This window comes from Lynx canadensis, chromosome F1, assembly GCF_007474595.2.
Source record: "Lynx canadensis isolate LIC74 chromosome F1, mLynCan4.pri.v2, whole genome shotgun sequence".
NCBI classification, from domain to species: Eukaryota; Metazoa; Chordata; class Mammalia; order Carnivora; family Felidae; genus Lynx; species Lynx canadensis.
This window is the reverse complement of record NC_044319.2, coordinates 1,601,288-1,620,092: the sequence shown is the minus strand read 5'-3', so window position 1 is coordinate 1,620,092 and position 18,805 is coordinate 1,601,288. Positions and strand designations below refer to the sequence as shown.

At 43.4% G+C, this 18,805-nt stretch overlaps 1 protein-coding gene across 1 annotated transcript in view; it reads right to left on the bottom strand.

The window, feature by feature from the left end:
* LOC116737838 (dynein heavy chain 14, axonemal-like) overlaps window positions 1–18,805 on the bottom strand; it is a 45,005-nt gene that overhangs the window by 17,442 nt on the left and 8,758 nt on the right. The window contains exons 4-7 of the mRNA XM_032591730.1: window positions 13,369–13,500; window positions 12,911–13,006; window positions 2,481–2,621; window positions 953–1,168 (exon numbers count right to left, since the gene is read on the bottom strand). Coding sequence (XP_032447621.1) covers window positions 953–1,168; window positions 2,481–2,621; window positions 12,911–13,006; window positions 13,369–13,494 — 579 coding nt within the window. The 5' untranslated portion in view covers window positions 13,495–13,500. The remainder of the gene's footprint in view (window positions 1–952; window positions 1,169–2,480; window positions 2,622–12,910; window positions 13,007–13,368; window positions 13,501–18,805) is intronic.

The following is an 18,805-nucleotide window of genomic DNA, read 5'->3' as shown; positions in this document are numbered from 1 at the left end:
TCTTCCCTGCACTGTAATATCAGCTTTGTCCGTGTGTGTATGGGCCTGTTTTGGGCTCTCTGTTCTCCTTTGGTGTCACTGTTTGTCCTGGCACACATACGGACCTTTAAGACTGTTTACATCTAATGTAATTACGGATATGTTTGGGCTTAAGTTGGTTACTACTATTATGAAAATGAGAAGCCAGTATCTGCTTCTGAGACTTTAATAGATTGGACAGTCAGTTTAAGTTGAGTTATCACTGGGGGAATCAATCTAAAATTACTCTTTGGGGATGAATTAAAAAAGAGGTATTTCTTTTTTTATCCTTTCAACATAGATAGACAACAAATATTTATTGATACGTGGATAAATGTGAGGTCTATATTTTTGGCTCTTTCTAAGAACACTACCTGTGGTTCAGTAAGTTCACCAATTTTATTAATGAAAGGGGTTTCTGGGAGAGAAACTGGCTATACTTCTTAGGGTAGGTCGGGAGGATTACAACGAGTAAGAGGATATTCTGTGACTTTTGCCCAGAGGATGGGAAAGAGATGGAACTGAGGCATTAGAACTATAATTTAAAAGGGGCGCCTGGGTGGCTCAGTCGGTTAAGCGTCTGACTTTGTCTCAGGTCATGATCTCGCGGTCTGTGAGTTTGCGCCCCGCGTCGGGCTCTGTGCTGACGGCTCAGAGCCTGGAGCCTGTTTCAGATTCTGTGTCTCCCTCTCTCTGACCCTCCCCCATTCATGCTCTCTGTCTCAAAAATAAATAAATGTTAAAAAAAAAATAAAAAGAAAAAGAACTATAATTTAAAAAACAATTTTTTTTTAAAGACCCGGAACAAAATTCAGTATTTTCCTTTGTTAAAACAAGTTGTGGAAAAGATCTAAGCCAAAACAAAATGCACTTACGCCCCGAATTCAAATCAACAACAGCAGCCCCTTAACTGATAATAGAAATACGTTAGTACCTCGTGGTTTGGGGCCATGACTTCAATTAAAGAAAAGTTGGGCGACAAAGGGATGCTGTTTTCGGTGCAGAGAGTCTCCCATTTGTTCACAATCAACTGGCGAAATTCTGCTGTCAGCGCCCCGCTGTAGACGATGCACGCTGCTGAAAGAAGCACGTCACCCCAGATTCTTTCCAACTTCTTGTCTATTTGATCGATTGTTTCTGGCCATTGAGTCTAAATGTTAACACAAAAGTGAGCTCTTGAAACTTGACATCAAATATGCTATCATGAGACATTTAGGTATTCATGGTCCTCCACTGGGACCCAGCGTTGCTACCACTATGACCCTTTTCATCGGTGTTTGCATCGAAGGGAGTAATGGAGGACATTATAACACAAACTGTTTTCTGAGGATAACACGAGTCCTACCCTTGGATTTGTCAACAGTGTCATGTGTGTTAGGGCTGATAGCCATGTCAAATCCTTTGTGTGATGAAGATAACTTTTAACATAAGTAGAGTAATTCATTGTATTATTAATGATATTCAATAATAATAGTGATCAGCATTTATCGAATCCTAACATGTCTAACCGGCATTTTACCTTGAACATCTCACTTGGCACTTCTTTTTTTTTTTTTTTTTTTTTATATATGAAATTTATTGACAAATTGGTTTCCATTCAACACCCAGTGCTCATCCCAAAAGGTGCCCTACTCAATACCCATCACCCACCCTCCCCTCCCTCCCACCCCCCATCAACCCTCAGTTTGTTCTCAGTTTTTAACAGTCTCTTATGCTTTGGCTCACTTGGCACTTCTAATACCCTGTTAAGCAAAAGCCACTGACTTCACTTTCGGAGGAGGAGGTTGAAGCTTAGGGAGGATCAGGGGGAATGTAAAACAGAAGATAAAAGATCTCTAGAGGTGTTCCTCTCCCTTCCTGATGACATCCCCTCCCTTTCAGCCACCCTTGTTTCATGCGTTCGGCGGGGGTGGTCCCTGCGCTGGACCGGGGAGCTCATGACATACTCACGGACTCTGTGCCCCTCATCAGACAAGGGAACTGACGTCTTGGGAGCAAGAGAAAGTAAGGTCTGATCTGTGCAGTCTGTTCCCTCTGTCTTAAGGCTACTTGACCAGGACTCCTTTGTTTATTTAAAAGAAATTTTTTTTTTACATGTATTCATTTTTGAGAGACAGAGAGACAGAGCAGAAGTTGGGGAGGGGCAGAGAGAGAGGGAGACACAGAATCCGAACCAGGCTCCAGGCTCTGAGCCATCAGCACAGAGCCCGCCGCGGGGTTCGAACTCATGAACCGTGAGATCATGACCTGAGCAGAAGTTGGACGCTCAACCGACTGAGCCACCCAGGTGCCCCAGGACTCCTTTATTTTTATCAGGAGTGTCTGCTGATCTCAGTAAAAAAGACTGGACGAGAAGAGAGTTTGAGGAGGTACGTGATACGAGCTTCAGGGAAAGTGACATCTTGGGTTCGCCAAGCCCAGTAGCCATTAATGACGGGACATAAAGCCAGAGAGAGCCACACCTTCTCGCCTTCCAGGCTGGTTAGTAAGACAGATGCACACTGCAGGCGCCTGGTGGCCAGTTTCCTTCTGTTTGCTAGCAGCTGCTTTTTGGCCACGAGGTCTTTGTAGGCCGCCTGCAAGGCCAGCACGTGTTCTTCCACCTGAAAGACAGTTCGTTCACTGTTGAGACCAAGTGTCACTCTCATGTTGCCTCAAGAGTTTAACTGTCATTTGTACGCGTATGGTGTGTAACCACTCCATTTACACATCCTGAACAGAGGACTGTGTTGACAAGAAAAATGTAGTAACTAAGTACAGGATTTCTTGATACTAAAGTTACTGTGTAAAATGCCACCTTCCTCACTAGGCTTTCTTACGAGCTTGGCCCTTGAAGATTCATCCTTTTCTGATTTATTTTTTGCACTGAAAATGTTGTGTCACATCCAGTTTCCTTCTCTAACAAAATGACCGAACGTCGTCATTCTAGATACACTGACCAGCCTGGAGGAACCGATGAGTTTTTGAAGTAAGGCTGGTCGGACGAAGTGGCCATTAGACTATCCGCAGGCAGTCAGCCGGAAACACATTTTCATGAACAGCCCATAAGATGATTTCCTTCAATTACCACTTATCTTGCTAGCGCCCTTGCTCAAAAGCATTTGAGCATCTGAGTCTCTATAGAAGTGACTGCCTACAGATATGGCTCAAATTTCTGGCCTTGTCAATAAAAGCCTCCACGGTCTGACCCCAACCCCCTCCTCCCCAATGCCATGTCCTTTCCTGTAATAGTACACTGTAGCCAGACTGCTTTTGTCCACATTTCTGAAACACTCCTTAAACGTGCGTCCTTCTGGGATGTGGCTCCCGTCCTTTCCTAATGCCTGAAACCGTTCCTTAAAGGGATGTAAATCCAAGGCATTCTTTAAAACTCTCACCACTTTGCAGCTGTCACAAAGCCTCAGTCTTGTCAAGTCCACAGTTTATAACTGCCATTTGAGAAGTAATTATACATTGCCTGTTATTATCTCTGGGGTTGTGGCCTTAGTATCCTTATATTATCTTTATGTTGTCATTTGTAGATTTGAAAGATGTTTTCGTCTTCTCAAAATCTTGGAAGACTGTATTTAGCATGGGGACTTGAACACGGCAGGTTCACAAACTGTGTACACAAAACTGTGCCTACTGAACGCAGTTCATAATTTGTGATTTCTCCTCCTATCCTAAACATGTTATCCTGGTGAAAATACCTAATCTTTAAACACATACACACACGAGCTACTTTTGGAGTGACTAATGATTTACGACTCAGTCCTGGTTCACCCACAATCATTACTCCGTTGCTTCTACTCTGATATAAAATGTTGTGTTTGCTTGCTCATTCCCTCCGATTTGATTTTTCTGAGAAAACACTCTTGCTACTCATGCCGAGCGAGTCATATAAAGATTCAAGCGAACCACTTACGGATTCAATTAAATACATGAAATCTTTCTTTTTTTTTTTTTTTTTTGCTTTGTACCGTCACTTACTTACTTAAATTTTTTATTTTCTTTAGTTCCAGTTTAATGTACAGGGTTATATTAGTTTCAGGTGTATAATACAGTGATTCAACACTTCCCTACATCACCCGGTGCTCATCACAAGTGCCCTCCTTATCCCCCATCTCCTATTTCCCCCATCCCCCCCACTCACTGCCCTCTGGTGACCAGCACTGTGTTCTCTGCAGTTAAGAGTCCGTTTCTTGGTTTCTCTTTCTATTTTCCCCTTTGCTTGTTTGTTTTTTTTTTTAAATTCCAAGTATGAGCGAAATCATACATATTTTTCTTTCTCTGACTTATTTTGCTTAGCATTATACTCTCTAGCTTCATCCACGTTATCGCAAATGGCAAGTTTAATTCTTTTTTATGGCTGAGTAATATTCCACTGTGTATATATGCCGCATCTTCTTTATCCACTTGTCTACTGATGGACACTTAGGTTGCTTCCATGTCTCGGCTTTGGTAAATAACATTGCAATAAACACAGGGTTGCATGCCTCTTTTCGAATTAGTGTTTCTGTATTCTTTGGGTAAATACCCAGTCGTGGAATTACTGGGTCATAATATGGAAATTCTCTTTTTAATGCTTTGAGGAACCTCCATGCTGTTCTCCACAGTGGTTGCATTCCCACCAACAGTGCACAAGGGTTCCCCTTCCTCCCCATCCTTGCCAGCACTGTGGTTTCTTGTGTTGTTGATTTTAGCCACCCTGACAGGTGTATGATGGCATCTTGTTGTATCTTCCTTGACAGTCAGTGATGTTGAGCATCTTTAAACACACGGAATTTCTATTATATGACAACGCTGTGTTCCCAAGGTAACGTGTTTTAAAAAGCTTATTTGTTTCTAAGAGAGATCGAGAGAGAAAGCATGCGCACAAGGATGGGGGAGGGGCAGAGAGCGAGGGAGAGAGAGAATCCCAAGCAGGCTGCGTGCAGTCAGTGCAGAGCCAGACGTGGGGCTCAAACATGAACCATGAGATTTGACCTGAGACAAAATCAAGAATTGGACCCTTAATCAACTCAGCCACCCAGGTACTCCCCAAGGTAACATTTTAAATGAATGTTCATGTAATATAATATATTCTTGCATTATTGATTTTCCCTAAGTTCCCTAGAGTTTTACCAGTTTTTTTTTTTACACTAGGGCACAGATGAACAAGAGACCTATTTTTAAAATGGGAGACAGAATATAACTCAGTGAGGATAAAACCTCAGTGAAGGGCTTAAAATCAGTGGAGTTTACTACACTCACTTTTATTTATTTATTTTTTTTTTATTAATTTTTTTTTTCAACGTTTATTTTTTATTTTTGGGACAGAGAGAGACAGAGCATGAACGGGGGAGGGGCAGAGAGAGAGGGAGACACAGAATCGGAAACAGGCTCCAGGCTCTGAGCCATCAGCCCAGAGCCTGACGCGGGGCTCGAACTCACGGACCGCGAGATCGTGACCTGGCCGAAGTCGGACGCTTAACCGACTGCGCCACCCAGGCGCCCCACTACACTCACTTTTAAAGTATTAAGCGTATCTGTCAGTATTTTATATACATATATACATTTCAAATACACTTGTGTGAATTCAATGAGTTAACATATTAGCAACTTCTCATGAAGGCCATGGTTGCGAGCTGGAGGGGAATGGAGAGTATCAGTGAGTAAGGTTCTGATTGAAATTTAGACTTTATTTTTTTCTCGCCTACCACTTGATAATAATAAAAACAAATAGACAGTATTATAAATAAGTATTTGTTGGGTAAATGAGTGAAAATATAAAAAATACACAAAAAAATCATGAGGATCATGGGAATTGAGTACATACCAAAATGGAAGACACCACGAGTCAAGAATAAGTGAAAGGGAGTTCCAGTCCCAAATGGTGAGATGAGGAATCTGAACTCACCTGCTCCTGTGGCCACACCAAGCCTACGGCCACGCATGGGGCTGTTCCCCATGAAAGAAATTCGGAAACCAGCGGAGCGACTCCTATATGTTGGGCGAACGAGAAGTACTCACATCCAAACATGGAAGGCTGAGACACACTCTCACCATAACCCCGCCCCTGGCACAGCGATATGCAAGAGATACACAAGAGAGAACTCCCAACTCCCAACTTCTCCCTGACGGCAAAGGTTTTGAACCCAACACCTAGTATCTCAACTTTTAAGACTTCTGCCTGAGGGATGGGAGTCCGAACAGTTAGCTCTGAAAGCCAAGAGGGCCTGCATCCATAAGACCGCTAGACTATAGCAAACAAATACTTTCTGACTGGCTATTCCCCCTGGACGCAGCACAAAGGTGGAGATAGAAATGCCTCCCTCCCAGGCTTTGCTTTAAAGAGGCCTCTCTGAAGGAGGCTGTGGCCTGAGGACCAGGCTTCTAGCTTAGTGCACATTTAGAGGGGACCAGTAGGTACCATCTCCACATTCTCCCTTTGGCACACTCAAGGTCTCTGCCCTCTCCCTGGAAGGAACTTGTGCACATATATGGCATCCCGGCCTTGGTGGCTGTGGCCCAGAGGATATACCACTTGAGCACCTGGCTTTGGTGGCCAGCAGCTCTTGCATTTGTGGGTCCCATAGAACTATAATAAACAAAGAAACAGATCTTAATTGGCTCAGTGCCGAGGACGCAGACAGAAACACCCATCTCCCAAGCTGTCCCTAAAGAGAACTATTTACACAGGCTTCCAATGAGCCTCAGTGCTGACTGAGATGCTCCTCTTTGGGACACTGATAGCTCTTGGCACACGCTGAATACGGGGAGCCACTGAGAATGCACAAGGCTGCCTGGGCAGTCGCAGTGGTGTGAGAGACAACCAGGAGCTCAGGCTGGGCTGATGAGGTCCATCCCCTCCTCTGGACCACTCTGTCAGGACAGGGAGGGGTGGCTATTTTATCAAATGCACAGAGACCAACACAGAGAGTCAAGAAAGATCCAGAAACATAATTATTTATCCCAAACTACAGAATAACAAAGCAACTGACCTGAAAAATAAAACTACAGACTAATATCCTCGATGGATATAGATACAAAAATTCTCAACAAAATACTAGCAAACTGGATTTAAAAACACATTAAAAGATTTGTTACACCATGACCATGAAGGATTTAACCCCTGGATGCAAGGGTACTTGAACATGTGCAAATCAGTACATGTTTTACATCACATCAATAGAATGATCAAAATCACATGATCATCACAATAAATGCAGAAAAAGCATCTGACAGAACACAATACACTTTCATGATAAAAACTGTCAACAGACTGGATACAGAAGGAACAAACCTCAAGATGATAAAGGGCAGTTACAGGGGAGCATGGGTGGCTCAGTCAGTTAAGCGTCTGATTTTGCTCAGGTCATGATCTCAGTGTTTGTGAGTTTGAACTCCATGTTGGGCTCTGTACTGACAGCTCAGAGCCTGGAGCCTGCTTCGGATTCTGTGTCTCCCTCTCTCTCTGACCCTCCCCTACTCACTCTCTCTCTCTCTCAAAGCTAAACATTTAAAAAATTAAAAAAAAAAAAAAAGCAGTTATGACAAACCCACAGCTAACGTTATACTCAACGGTGAGAAACTGGGAGCTTTCCCTCTAAGCTCAGGAACAAGACACGGATGCCCGCCCCCTCCATTCTTATTCAGTGTAGTCCTGGAAGTCTTGATGAGAGCAACCAGGCAAGACAAAGAAATAGAAAGCACCTAAATCAGAAAGGAATAAGTTGGGGTGCCTGGGTGGCTCAGTCGGTTGAGTGTCCGACTTCAGCTCACGTCATATCTCACAGTTCGTGAGTTCAAGCCCTGCGTCAGGCTCTGTGCTGACAGCTTAGAGCCTGGAGCCTGCTTCAGATTCTGTGTCTCCCTTTCTCTCTGCTCCTCCCCTGCTCACACACTATCTCTCTCTCTCTCTCTCTCTCTCTCTCTCTCTCTCTCTCTCAAAAATAAAGATTAAAAAAATTTAAAAAAAAGGAATAAGTAAAAATGTCACTATTTGTAGATGATATGATCTTTGTATATAGGAAATCCCAGAGACTCAACCAAAAAACTGTTAATCAACAATTTTAGTGAGGTTGCAGGATGTAAGACCAACACACAGAAACCAGTAGCATTTCTATACAGTAATAAAACAGTGTGGTACTGGCATAAAATAGATACACAGACCAGTGGGACAGAGTAGAGAGCCCGGGATCAAATCTGGCAAATCTGGCAACTCAACAAGGGAGCCAAGAACACCCAACGGGGAAAGGCCAGTCTCTTCAACAAATGCTGCTGGGAAAACACGCAGAACAATGAAAGCAGACTCCTATCTTACACCACTCACAAAAATTAACTCCAAATAAATCTAAATACCATAGAACTGATACCATAAAACTCCTAGTAGAAAATGTAGGCAAGAAACTGCTCGACATTGGACTTGGTAATGATTTTTTTGGCCATAACACCAACACCACAAACAAAAAAAGCAAAAATTGATTCATGGGACTACCTCAAACTCAAAAGTTTCTGCAGAACAAGATAAACAATCAACAAAATGAAAGAACAATTAACAAAATGGGAGAACAGTTTTGCTACCCATATGTTGGAGAAGAGGCTAATCTCCAGAGAACGCCTGCAATTCAATAACAAAAAACCACAGTATCTGATTGGAAAATGGGCGGAGGAACTCAACAGACATTTTCCCAAAGGCCAGCAGGATAAGATGTTCAACATCATTCATCATCAGGGAAATGCTGATCAAACAAAACCACAATGAGACACCACCTTGCACCTGTTAGAATGGCCATCATCAAAAAGACAAAAGGTAATAAATTTCGTAGTTCCATACACATTTTAGGACTGTTTGTTCTATTTCTGTGAAAAGTGCCTTGGAATTTTGACAAGGGATGGCATTCAATCTGAGGCTTGGTTTGGGTAGTGTGGGCGCTTTACAATATTAATTCTTCCCAGCCACGAGCATGGAGTATCTTTCCATCTATTTGTGTCTTCTTCCTTTTCTTTCTTCAGTGTCTTAACGTTTTCAGAAAATAGGTCTGTCACCTCCTTGGTTAAATGTATTCCTCAGCATTTTATTCTTTTGACACAATTGTAAATATGATTGATTTCTTAATTTCTTTTTTGGATAGTTTGTTGTTGGCTTATAGAAATGCAACTGATTTTTGTATATTGATTTAGCATTTTGCAACTTTATTTTATTTATTAAAATTTTTTTTTAATGTTTATTTTTAAGATAGAGACAGAACATGAACGGGGGAGGGGCAGAAAGTGAGGGAAACACAGAATCCCAAGCAGGCTCCGGCTCCAGGCTCCGAGCCGTCAGCACAGAGCCTGACGTGCGGCTCAAACTCGGGAACAGCGAGATCATGACTTGAGCTGAAGTCGGATGCCCAACTGACTGAGCCCCCCAGGTGCCCCGTCTTTAAGTATTTTCTAATTTGCCTTATGATTTCTTCTTTGGCCCAGGGATTGCTTAAGAGTTTATTGTTTACAGATTACAAATCTTCACATAATTGTGAATTTCCCAGTTTTCCTCTGTTGTTGGCTTCAACTTCATTCCATGCGGTCCGAGAAGATACGTGGTACAATATCGATCTTCTAAAACCCATGAAGACTCATTTTGTGGCCTCACATCAGGTCTGCCCTGGAGAACGTCCATGTGCACTTGAGAAGAACGTGGGTTCTGCTGCTGCGTGGAGTGTCCTGCACTGTCTGTGGGTCTCATCGGTTTACTGTTCTGTTTATCCCTCTCTTTCCTCATCTTCTGTCTCAGACCCTTTAAATCTCTGATTTTTGCTTGTTCAGTCTTTCAAGTTGTTTTTTTTTTTTTTTAATGCTTATTTATTTATTTTGAGAGAGTGAGAGAGCACAAGTAGGACACGGGCAAAGAGAGAGTGGGGGAGAGAGAATCCCAAGCAGGCCGTCCACGCTGTCAGCATGGAGCCCAACACGGGGCCCAAACTCATGACCCATAAGGTCATGACCCGAACCGAAATCAAGGGTTGGACGCTCAACTGACTGAGCCACGCAGGCATCCCTCAAGTTTTCTTTAATTGACTTTTTAGTGACTAAGAATGTCCTGGAAAACCAGGCACATCATCATTTTAAGATTTATTTACACAGTGTTTCTAATAATGATTGGAAAAAAAGCCCAAATGGACATTTACGCTAAATTAAAAATTATAGCTGAGCCTTGAACACAGGGGTTAGGGTGCCGACCCCCCATGCAACTGAAAATCCATGTAAAACTTTTGACTCCCTAAAACTTCTCTTCTAATAGCTTGCTGTTGAACAGAAGCCTCACTGGTAACAGTCAATCAACACACACGCGGCATGTCACATGTATTACAGACTATATTCTTACAATACGGCAAGGTAGAAAAAAGAAAATGCCGTTAGGAAAACCATAAGGAAGAGAAAAATACATTTACAGGCCTATCCTGGTATTTATGGGGGAAAATCCGTGTAGACGGACCGGTGCTGTCCGAGACTCGACTGCATCTGTTCTCGAACTGCCTGCTTACCAGGTTGTATAGCGTCTAATTGTTTTCCTTTAAGTTCCGAAGCAGACTTTTTCCTTTCCTGGATCATTAACTTGTGTGTGGGACAGAACTACGCTGATGTAGGCACACTGGTTGTTAAAATGTCGAGATACACCTGTGGTGGTTGCTGAACGGGCCTGCCTCATGCCCTGGAGAGCCCACTGTCGGCCCTACCCCTGCCCACCCTGGCCCTCTACCCCCCGTCAGTCCTCTCTGGTGGCCTCTGGACCTGAAGCTGCTCTGTGACAAGAGTTGGCGCTCCCTGGTTGGTGCCTGAGCCACAATGGCTGCCGGATGCCTCCCATATCACTCCTGCATAGGAGAGTTTTGTAGGGTCAGAGGTCAGTGTGTGGGCTTGAGCGAGACGGCCTGGGTTAGAGCGTGGGCACCACTTAGAGGCTCAAGATGTTGGACAAATAGGGTGCCTGGGGGCATGAGTCAGCTGAGTGTCTGACTTCAGCTCAGGTCATGACCTCATGGCTCATGAGTTCGAGCCCCACGTCGGGATCTCTGCTGTCAGTGTGGAGCCTGCTTCAGATCCTCTGTCCCCCTGTCTCTGCCTCTCCCCTGTTCACGCTTCTGTCTCTCTCAAAAATAAAAACATTAAAAAAAAGATGCTGGACAAATGTTGAATCTTTCGATTTAGTTTTCTCCCTTATAAACATTGCCCTTATAAACATTGCCCTTATAAACCTTCTGAAAGCTGACTTGAGGAGTAAATGACAAGTCTGTATAAAGCAGCAGCATGGTATTTGCAACATATTGCACACACACAATAGATGTCAGCTAATATCCACACGTATCTAAATATTACTATATAGGTAGATCATAACCTGTGACAAAATATTAGCAATAAAATGACTTATCCACATAAAGAAAAAAATTAATAATTTCCTTCAAAAATGTCCAACACTTTATATACATATTTGGGTTTACAAGAAATGCCCAGGGGGCCAAGCAGGTGACAGAAATGCCTGACGTGACTTGGGGGCTCATTATCGCCTGGAGAGCATGCCAGCCCAGGGCTGCCCGATCTTCTGAATTAATCAGGAGAAGACAGAAATTCAAATTTTAAATAAATACCCAGATTTAAATTAAAAAAAATTTTTTATGTTTATTTTTGAGAGAGAGAAAGAGAGAGAGACAGAGACACAGAGTGCCAGCAGGGAGGGGGGGCAGAGAGAGGGAGACACAGAATCGGAAGCAGGCTCCAGGCTCTGAGCCGTCAGCCCAGAGCCCGATGCGGGGCTTGAACTCACGAAACGTGAGATCATGACCTGAGCTGAAGTTGGACGCTTAACTGACTGAACCACCCGGGTGCCCCATTAAATAAATTCCCAGATTTTAAAGTGTAGATAACCACATTGAAATGTAGGGGTTTGGGAGACATTCCCTGCTATGTGGCCATCTGCAGGGTGCCACCTCACCCACTCTCAGGATGTGTGTCCGAGGGCTGGTGACCTCAGTCCTGGCTCTCATAATGATACCCCAACTTTAGCTTAAAACCAAGACATTTAAGAAATAACCATGTCTTGGGGCGCCTGGGTGGCTCAGTCGGTTGAGCGGCCGACTTCGGCTCAGGTCATGATCTCGCGGTCCGTGAGTTCGAGCCCTGAGTCGGGCTCTGTGCTGACAGCTTGGAGCCTGGAGCCTGTTTCGGATTCTGTGTCTTCCTCTCTCTGACCCTCCCCCGTTCATGCTCTGTCTCTCTCTGTCTCAAAAATAAATAAACGTTAAAAAAAATTAAAAAAAAAAAAAAAAGAAATAACCATGTCTTGGGACCCCTGGGTGGCTCAGTCAGTGAAACGTCCGACTTCGGCTCAGGTCATGATCTCACGGTTCGTGAGTTTGAGCCCCACGTGGGGCTCTGGGCTGACAGCTCAGAGCCTGCTGAGAATCTGGAGCCTGCTTCAGATTCTGTGTCTCCCTCTCTCTCTGCCCCTTCCCTTGCTCACACTCTGTCTCTCTCTCTCAACAATAAATAAACATCAAAAAAAAAAAAAAAAAAAAAGAAAGAAACAACCATGTCTTTACAAAGCAACAGAGTAATTGATATAAACAGGTTAAGGACAGTTTTTAAGAACACAGGTTGATACTGGGTGAGTCTTCGGTAAACTGAAGTCACAAAGCTCTCCTGGGAGAAATTCGGTGAAACGGGTCAATATATTACGGACACAGTAATAATTAGCATTACTGAGCGTCTTATTATGTGATGGCGCCTTACATATAGTGTCTGTGTTATTTACTTAACCACGATTAATCTCTTCACCACCCTTGTTATCCTCGTTTTCTCCTGAACTGGTAAACTCTCCTGGGACAATGACTCTTCTTGGTGAGTCGTCTCACAAAGCGGCTGTAAGTTTAACAAGCAAATAATGCCTTACCCGCTGCAAACCTCTTTGTTTTTCGGCCAGCCTCTGCCGTGCAATTTTTAGGACACGTTGAGCTTCTGCCACTTGGATCTGCTTGGGGCCCACGAGCTGAAAAAGAAGGTCACAACACCTAAGTGGTCAAAAAGGTCAAGTTTGCCGTTAAAAATGTCGCTTTTGATTGGCAGGCATTTGTGTCAATTCTTATAACAACCTCTCCCGGAATGATGTGCACAAAAGGGGTGTAAAGTAACTCAGTGTGGTAACACACAGTAAAACAACTAAAACAGCACAGCTGCCATAAATAAAACAACCCGACAGATGCACTTGCTATCTGCAGGCGTCAGCATAGGGTCTTTGAGGAAAGTGGTTCTCGTGAGGTATTCTGTGAGCACTGTTAAGCACGAGCTACTTCTGGGACGAGGAAGCGTCCCTTCCGGGCTGTTCTCGATATTTCCGGGGAAAGAGCGTACCTTCTGCACTTCATGATAGTTATTCAAAGCTATGACCCACTGGCACATAGAGCAACAGGCTATAGAAACGAGGGCAATCTTGTTTGGGTTGAAATCAGGGAAGAGCAAAATTTTTTTCAGCTTCATGAAAACCTAGAGAAAACACAATTCATGTATTACAAGAAAAAGACGTGCTGAGCTGAGGCTTTCTTCCCCCAGTTCACATGAGAGTGAAATTTTATTTCGTATGAGAAATACTCAACTACTCTTCGGTGGCAGAATTAACGACACGTAGCCGCAGGTGCAACGGCCCTGCAGCAGAGGAGGGGGAAGTCGCTGCTGTCAACATCTGATTATTGCTACTGTTGTCACAGTGGCTTTGCTGTACTGTTTAAAAAGGAACTTTGTTTTATTTTTTTAAGTTTATTTACTTATTTTAAGAGAGAGACAAAGAGAAGGAGGGGGGGAGGGGCAGGGAGAGGGAGAGGGAGAGTCTCAAGCAGGCTCTGAGCTGTCAGTGCAGAGCCCAACACAGGGCTCGATCCCAGGAACCATGAGATCATGACCTGAGCCGAAATCGAGAGTCGGACACTTAACTGAGCCCCCCGGTTGTCCCGGGAACTCCGTTTTAAAACAAAAGTACACCAGGTTAACTTCCTCCAGCTTGCAAGGTCTGAAGCCTCCTTGTGCACCTGAGGCGTCAGGGAGCAGGACCCCGCCTGCAGCTTCTGCCGCCCGAGAGGCACATCTGCCGGGCACGGTGCCTATTTAAAGGTCTGTCTAGTCAGGGGTGGCGGTGCGGCCGGGGGGACACGGAGGCTCACTGAGGACACTCTCTCGCTCATCCGTGTCATGTGCCCAGAGAGCCACCTCAGCTCCATGGTACTCCTTGTTCCGAGGTGGGCACATACTATTTCTCATCTACTTTGGGGAGCCAGAACCGGAATAAAATCTCTCTCAGACTGACAGTCCTTTTGTCTTCCTTTCCAACCAGGCATTTCCCCTCTTGTAGGACAGAACCATTTTGCTAAATAATTTAGACGGCAGGTGGCCCATTATCGGATTACTATTGGCGTTCTCATTATTGCTTCGAATACTGTCATGCTTTTAACAACTTCTTTAGATGAGCTATTATTTTAGCCTGAAAGGTCTGTTTAAACCACAGGGAATCCTTTTGGTAAGAACGCTTCAGAGAGTGAGCAGCTGTTATGTTAATCCATGAATAATATGGACATCAACATTAACACTCTGCTAAACAATTCACCTTGTTCATACAGGGCCCTACATACCAATAGCCAGATCATCATTCTAAGTAATTAATTAACTGTGAAATGAGCTCTTGGATGTCTGGCTTCACTATTACGTATAAAGGAACGGGTTGCTCCTGTGACCTAGCATAATGTCTCTTATGTCCCCTGGAAGGAAGCTACTCCACCAAGCTGCTCCTCCAAGACTCACCTGCCCAGCACGGCCTCCCACCTGCCCGGGGCCCTGAGCCCGATGCTTGCAGGCCTTGGCCCTGTTCTCATGCTCCTGGAATCCTACAGGAAATCTATATTCTCCTGAATTCAATCTACTCCAGCAAAGCCCTTCACTAGGCATCCACACTACCTTATTTTCTCCAATTTGTTCTATGCCCCAGTCTGTCCCCCATCTCCTCAAGCACGAGCTAATACTTTTTAAGTGTTCATAAGAGTTTCTGGCACATGCTGTTCTATGAATATTTGTTGAGCAAATAAAAATAAATCTCAGGGATCTAGTTCAAGATGGCGATGCAGGAGGATCCCACACTCGTCCCCTCCCACGGACACACCGGGAACTACACACAGAACAGTTATCTCCAAAAGAAACCCAGACACGACCTGAATGACCCACAGACATCGGGTGGATGTTCTGAGACACCCTCGAAATGGGCAGGAGGAGCTAAGACGCAATCTCGCCGCAACCTCCACTCTTGGCACAGTAACCCACAATCGGGAGGGAACTCAGCAGCCCAAGCTTCTCTCTGAAGAGTAGAGGGCTTGAATCCCACATCTGGCACCTCAACTTTTTAAATTAAAAAAAATTTTAAATGTTTATTTATTTTTGAGAGACAGAGAGAGAGAACACACAAGTCGGGGAGGGGCAGAGAGAGAGACACACAGAATCCGAAGCAGGTTCCAGGTTCTGAGCTGTCAGCATGCAGCCCAAGGCAGGGCTCGAACCCATGAACTGGGGACAATGACCTGAACTGAGCTGCAACACCTAACCCGACTGAGCTACCTGGGCACCCCTGCACCTCAACTTTTTAGACCTGCACCCGAGAGAAGATACTGGAAACACCTAGTTTTGCAAATCCATAGAGCTTCTATTCATGAGACCCACAAGGCCTCAGTGAGCTGAGAAACAGTCCTGAAAGGGCTGGTGCAGACTCACCCACCCCAGGGCCCAGCACCCAGGAGGGCGACTGAAAAGTTTCCAGCCTTTCAGTGAAAGAGGCCTATTTGCTTCGACCTGAGGGTCAGTCTTGTAATTCAACGTACCCCCAAAAACTAGCAGAAGAAGAACGAGTGGAGTCCAAAGTTAGTAGAAGGAAGAAACAACAGGAACGAGAGCAGAAATAAATGACACAGAGACTGAAAAAGCAATGGCAAAGATCAATGAATCTAAGAGTTGGTTTTTTCGGAAAAACAAACAGAATTGAAAAACCTGTAGCTAACTCACCAAGAGAAAAAGAGAGAGTGCCCAAAGAATAAAGGGAGAAACAAAAGAGATATCACAACTGATACCACAGAAGTACAAATGGGTCACAAGAGACTGCTATGAACAATTACACACCAACAAATAGGACGATTTAAAAGAAATGGATAAATTCCTAAAATCATACGCTTACCAAAACTGAATCATGAAGAAATAGAAAATCTGGACAGAATAATTATTGGTAAGGAGACTGCATGAGTGGTGAAAAACCTCCCAACAAACAAGTCCAAGACCAGTTGGCTTCAGCGGTGAATTCTACCAAACGTTAAAAAGAATTAATATCAATCCTTCTCAAAGGCTTCCAAAAAGCAGAAAGAGAAGAAACACATCCAAACTCACTCTATGAGGCCAGTATTACCCTGATACCAAAACCAGACAAGGATGCTGCAAAAAAGGAAAATTAAAGACCAATATCCCTGATGAACAATGATGCAAAAATCCTCAACAAAATATTAGGAAACTGAATTCACTATTACACTAAAAGTACCATAAACCATGATCAAGTAGGATTTATTCCCAAGGGCAAGGATGGTCCAACATCAATCAATGCGATATACCGCACCAAGAAAACGAAGCATAAAAATCATACTATCATCTCAATAGATGCAGAAGAAGCATTTGACTAACTTCAATATCCACTCACGAAAAAACTCTCAACAAACTGGGTATAGCCAGAATACACCTCAACATAATAAAGACTGTACATTATAAGCCCCCAGTTAACATCATACTTAGTAGTGAGAAGCTGAAAGCTTTTCTTCTAAGATCAGGAACAGGAGAAGGATGCTTCCTCCCACAGTATTGGGACTTCTAGCCAGAGCAACCGGGCAAGAAAGAGATGAAAGTCATCCAAATCGGAAAAGAATAAATAAAACTGTCACCATTACAGAGGACGTGATATTACATGTGGAAGGCCCTAAAGATTCCATCCAAAAACTGTTAGAAGAAACAAATTCATTATAGTTGCAAGATACAAAATCAATATACAAGATTCAGCTGCATTTCTCTACGTCAACAATGGACCATCAGAAAGAGAGATTATGAAAACAATCCCATTTGTGGTTGCATCGAAAAGAAAATATCTTGGGGCACCTGGGTGGCTCAGTCGGTTGAGTATCCAACTTTGGCTCAGGTCATGATCTCATGGTTTGGGGGTCAAGCCCCACATCAGGCTTTGTGCTGACAACTCAGAGCCTGGAGCCTGCTTCAGATTCTCTGTCTCCCTCTCTCTCTGCCCCTCCCCCACTCATGCTTGCTCACACGCTTTCTTTCTCAAAAATAAACATTAAAAAAAAGAATAAAATACTTAGAAATAAATTTAACCAAGGAGATGACAGACCTTCCAGTACCCTGAAAACTATAAGGCACGGATGAAGGAAACTGAGGAAGACACAGTAAGTCAAAAGATACTTTATACTCACCAATTGAAAGAATATTGTTAAAATGTCTGTAATACCCAAAGTAATCTACAGATCGAATGCAATCTCTATCAAAATTCCAATAGCATTTTTCACAAAAATAGGACAAATAATCTAAAATGTATATGGAACCACAAAAAATCCCAAATAGCCCAAAAGTCTTGAAAAAGGAGAACAAGGCTAGAGGCATCACACTTTCTGATTTCGAACTGTGTTGCAGAGCTACAGTGATCAGAACAGTGTGGTACTGGCATAAAACAGACACACAGGTCAATGGAACAGAGAGCCTAGAAATGAGCCCATGCATATATACAGTTGATTCATTTATGTCAAAGGAACCAAGAATATATGATGGGGAAAGGACAATCTGTACAATAAATGATGTCGGGAAAACTGCACAGCCACATGTGAAAGAAGGAAGCTGGACCCCTATCTCACATCACACCCAGAAATAACTCAAAATGGATTAAAGACTTGGAGGCAGACCTGAAGCCGTAACACTCCTGGAAGAAAACACAGGCGGTGAGCTCCTTGACATCAATTTTGGCAATGACTTTGGATTTGACACCAAAAACAGAGGTAACAAAAGCAAAAATAAATAAATATGACTACATCAAACTAAAAAGCTTCTGCACAATAAAGAGAACCATCAGCAAAATGATAAAGCAACCTACGCAGAGGGAGAAAATATTTGCAAACCACATATGTTGATAAAGGGTTAATATCCAACATATATAAAAAACTCATACAACTCAATAGCAAAAAACAAAAACAAAACCAAAATGCACCAAAAACAAAAACAAAAAACAGAAATAAATAAAACCCCAAACCCAATCTGATTAAAAAATGGGCAGAGGATCTGAATAGACATTTTTCTAAAAGAAGACACATAGATGGCCAACAGACACATGAAAACATGCTCAACATCACTCCTCATCAGGGGAATGCAAATCAGAACCACAATGAGATACCACTCCACACCTTTCAGAATGGCTAGTAGCAAAAAGACAAGACACAACAGGTGTTGGCAGGATGTAGAGAAAAGAGAACGTTTGTGCACTGGTGGTGGGAATGTAAATTGGGGCAGCCATCATGGAAGAAAGTACGGAGGCTCCTCAATGACATTGAAAACAGAACTACCATATGATCCAGCAGTTCTACGTCTGGGCATTTACCTAAAAGAAACAAAAACACGAACTTGCAAAGGTACATGCATTCCTATGTTCACTGAAGCACTATTTACAACAACTGAGACATGGGAGCCAACTAAGTGTCCATTGAAGGATGAACACATAAAGAAA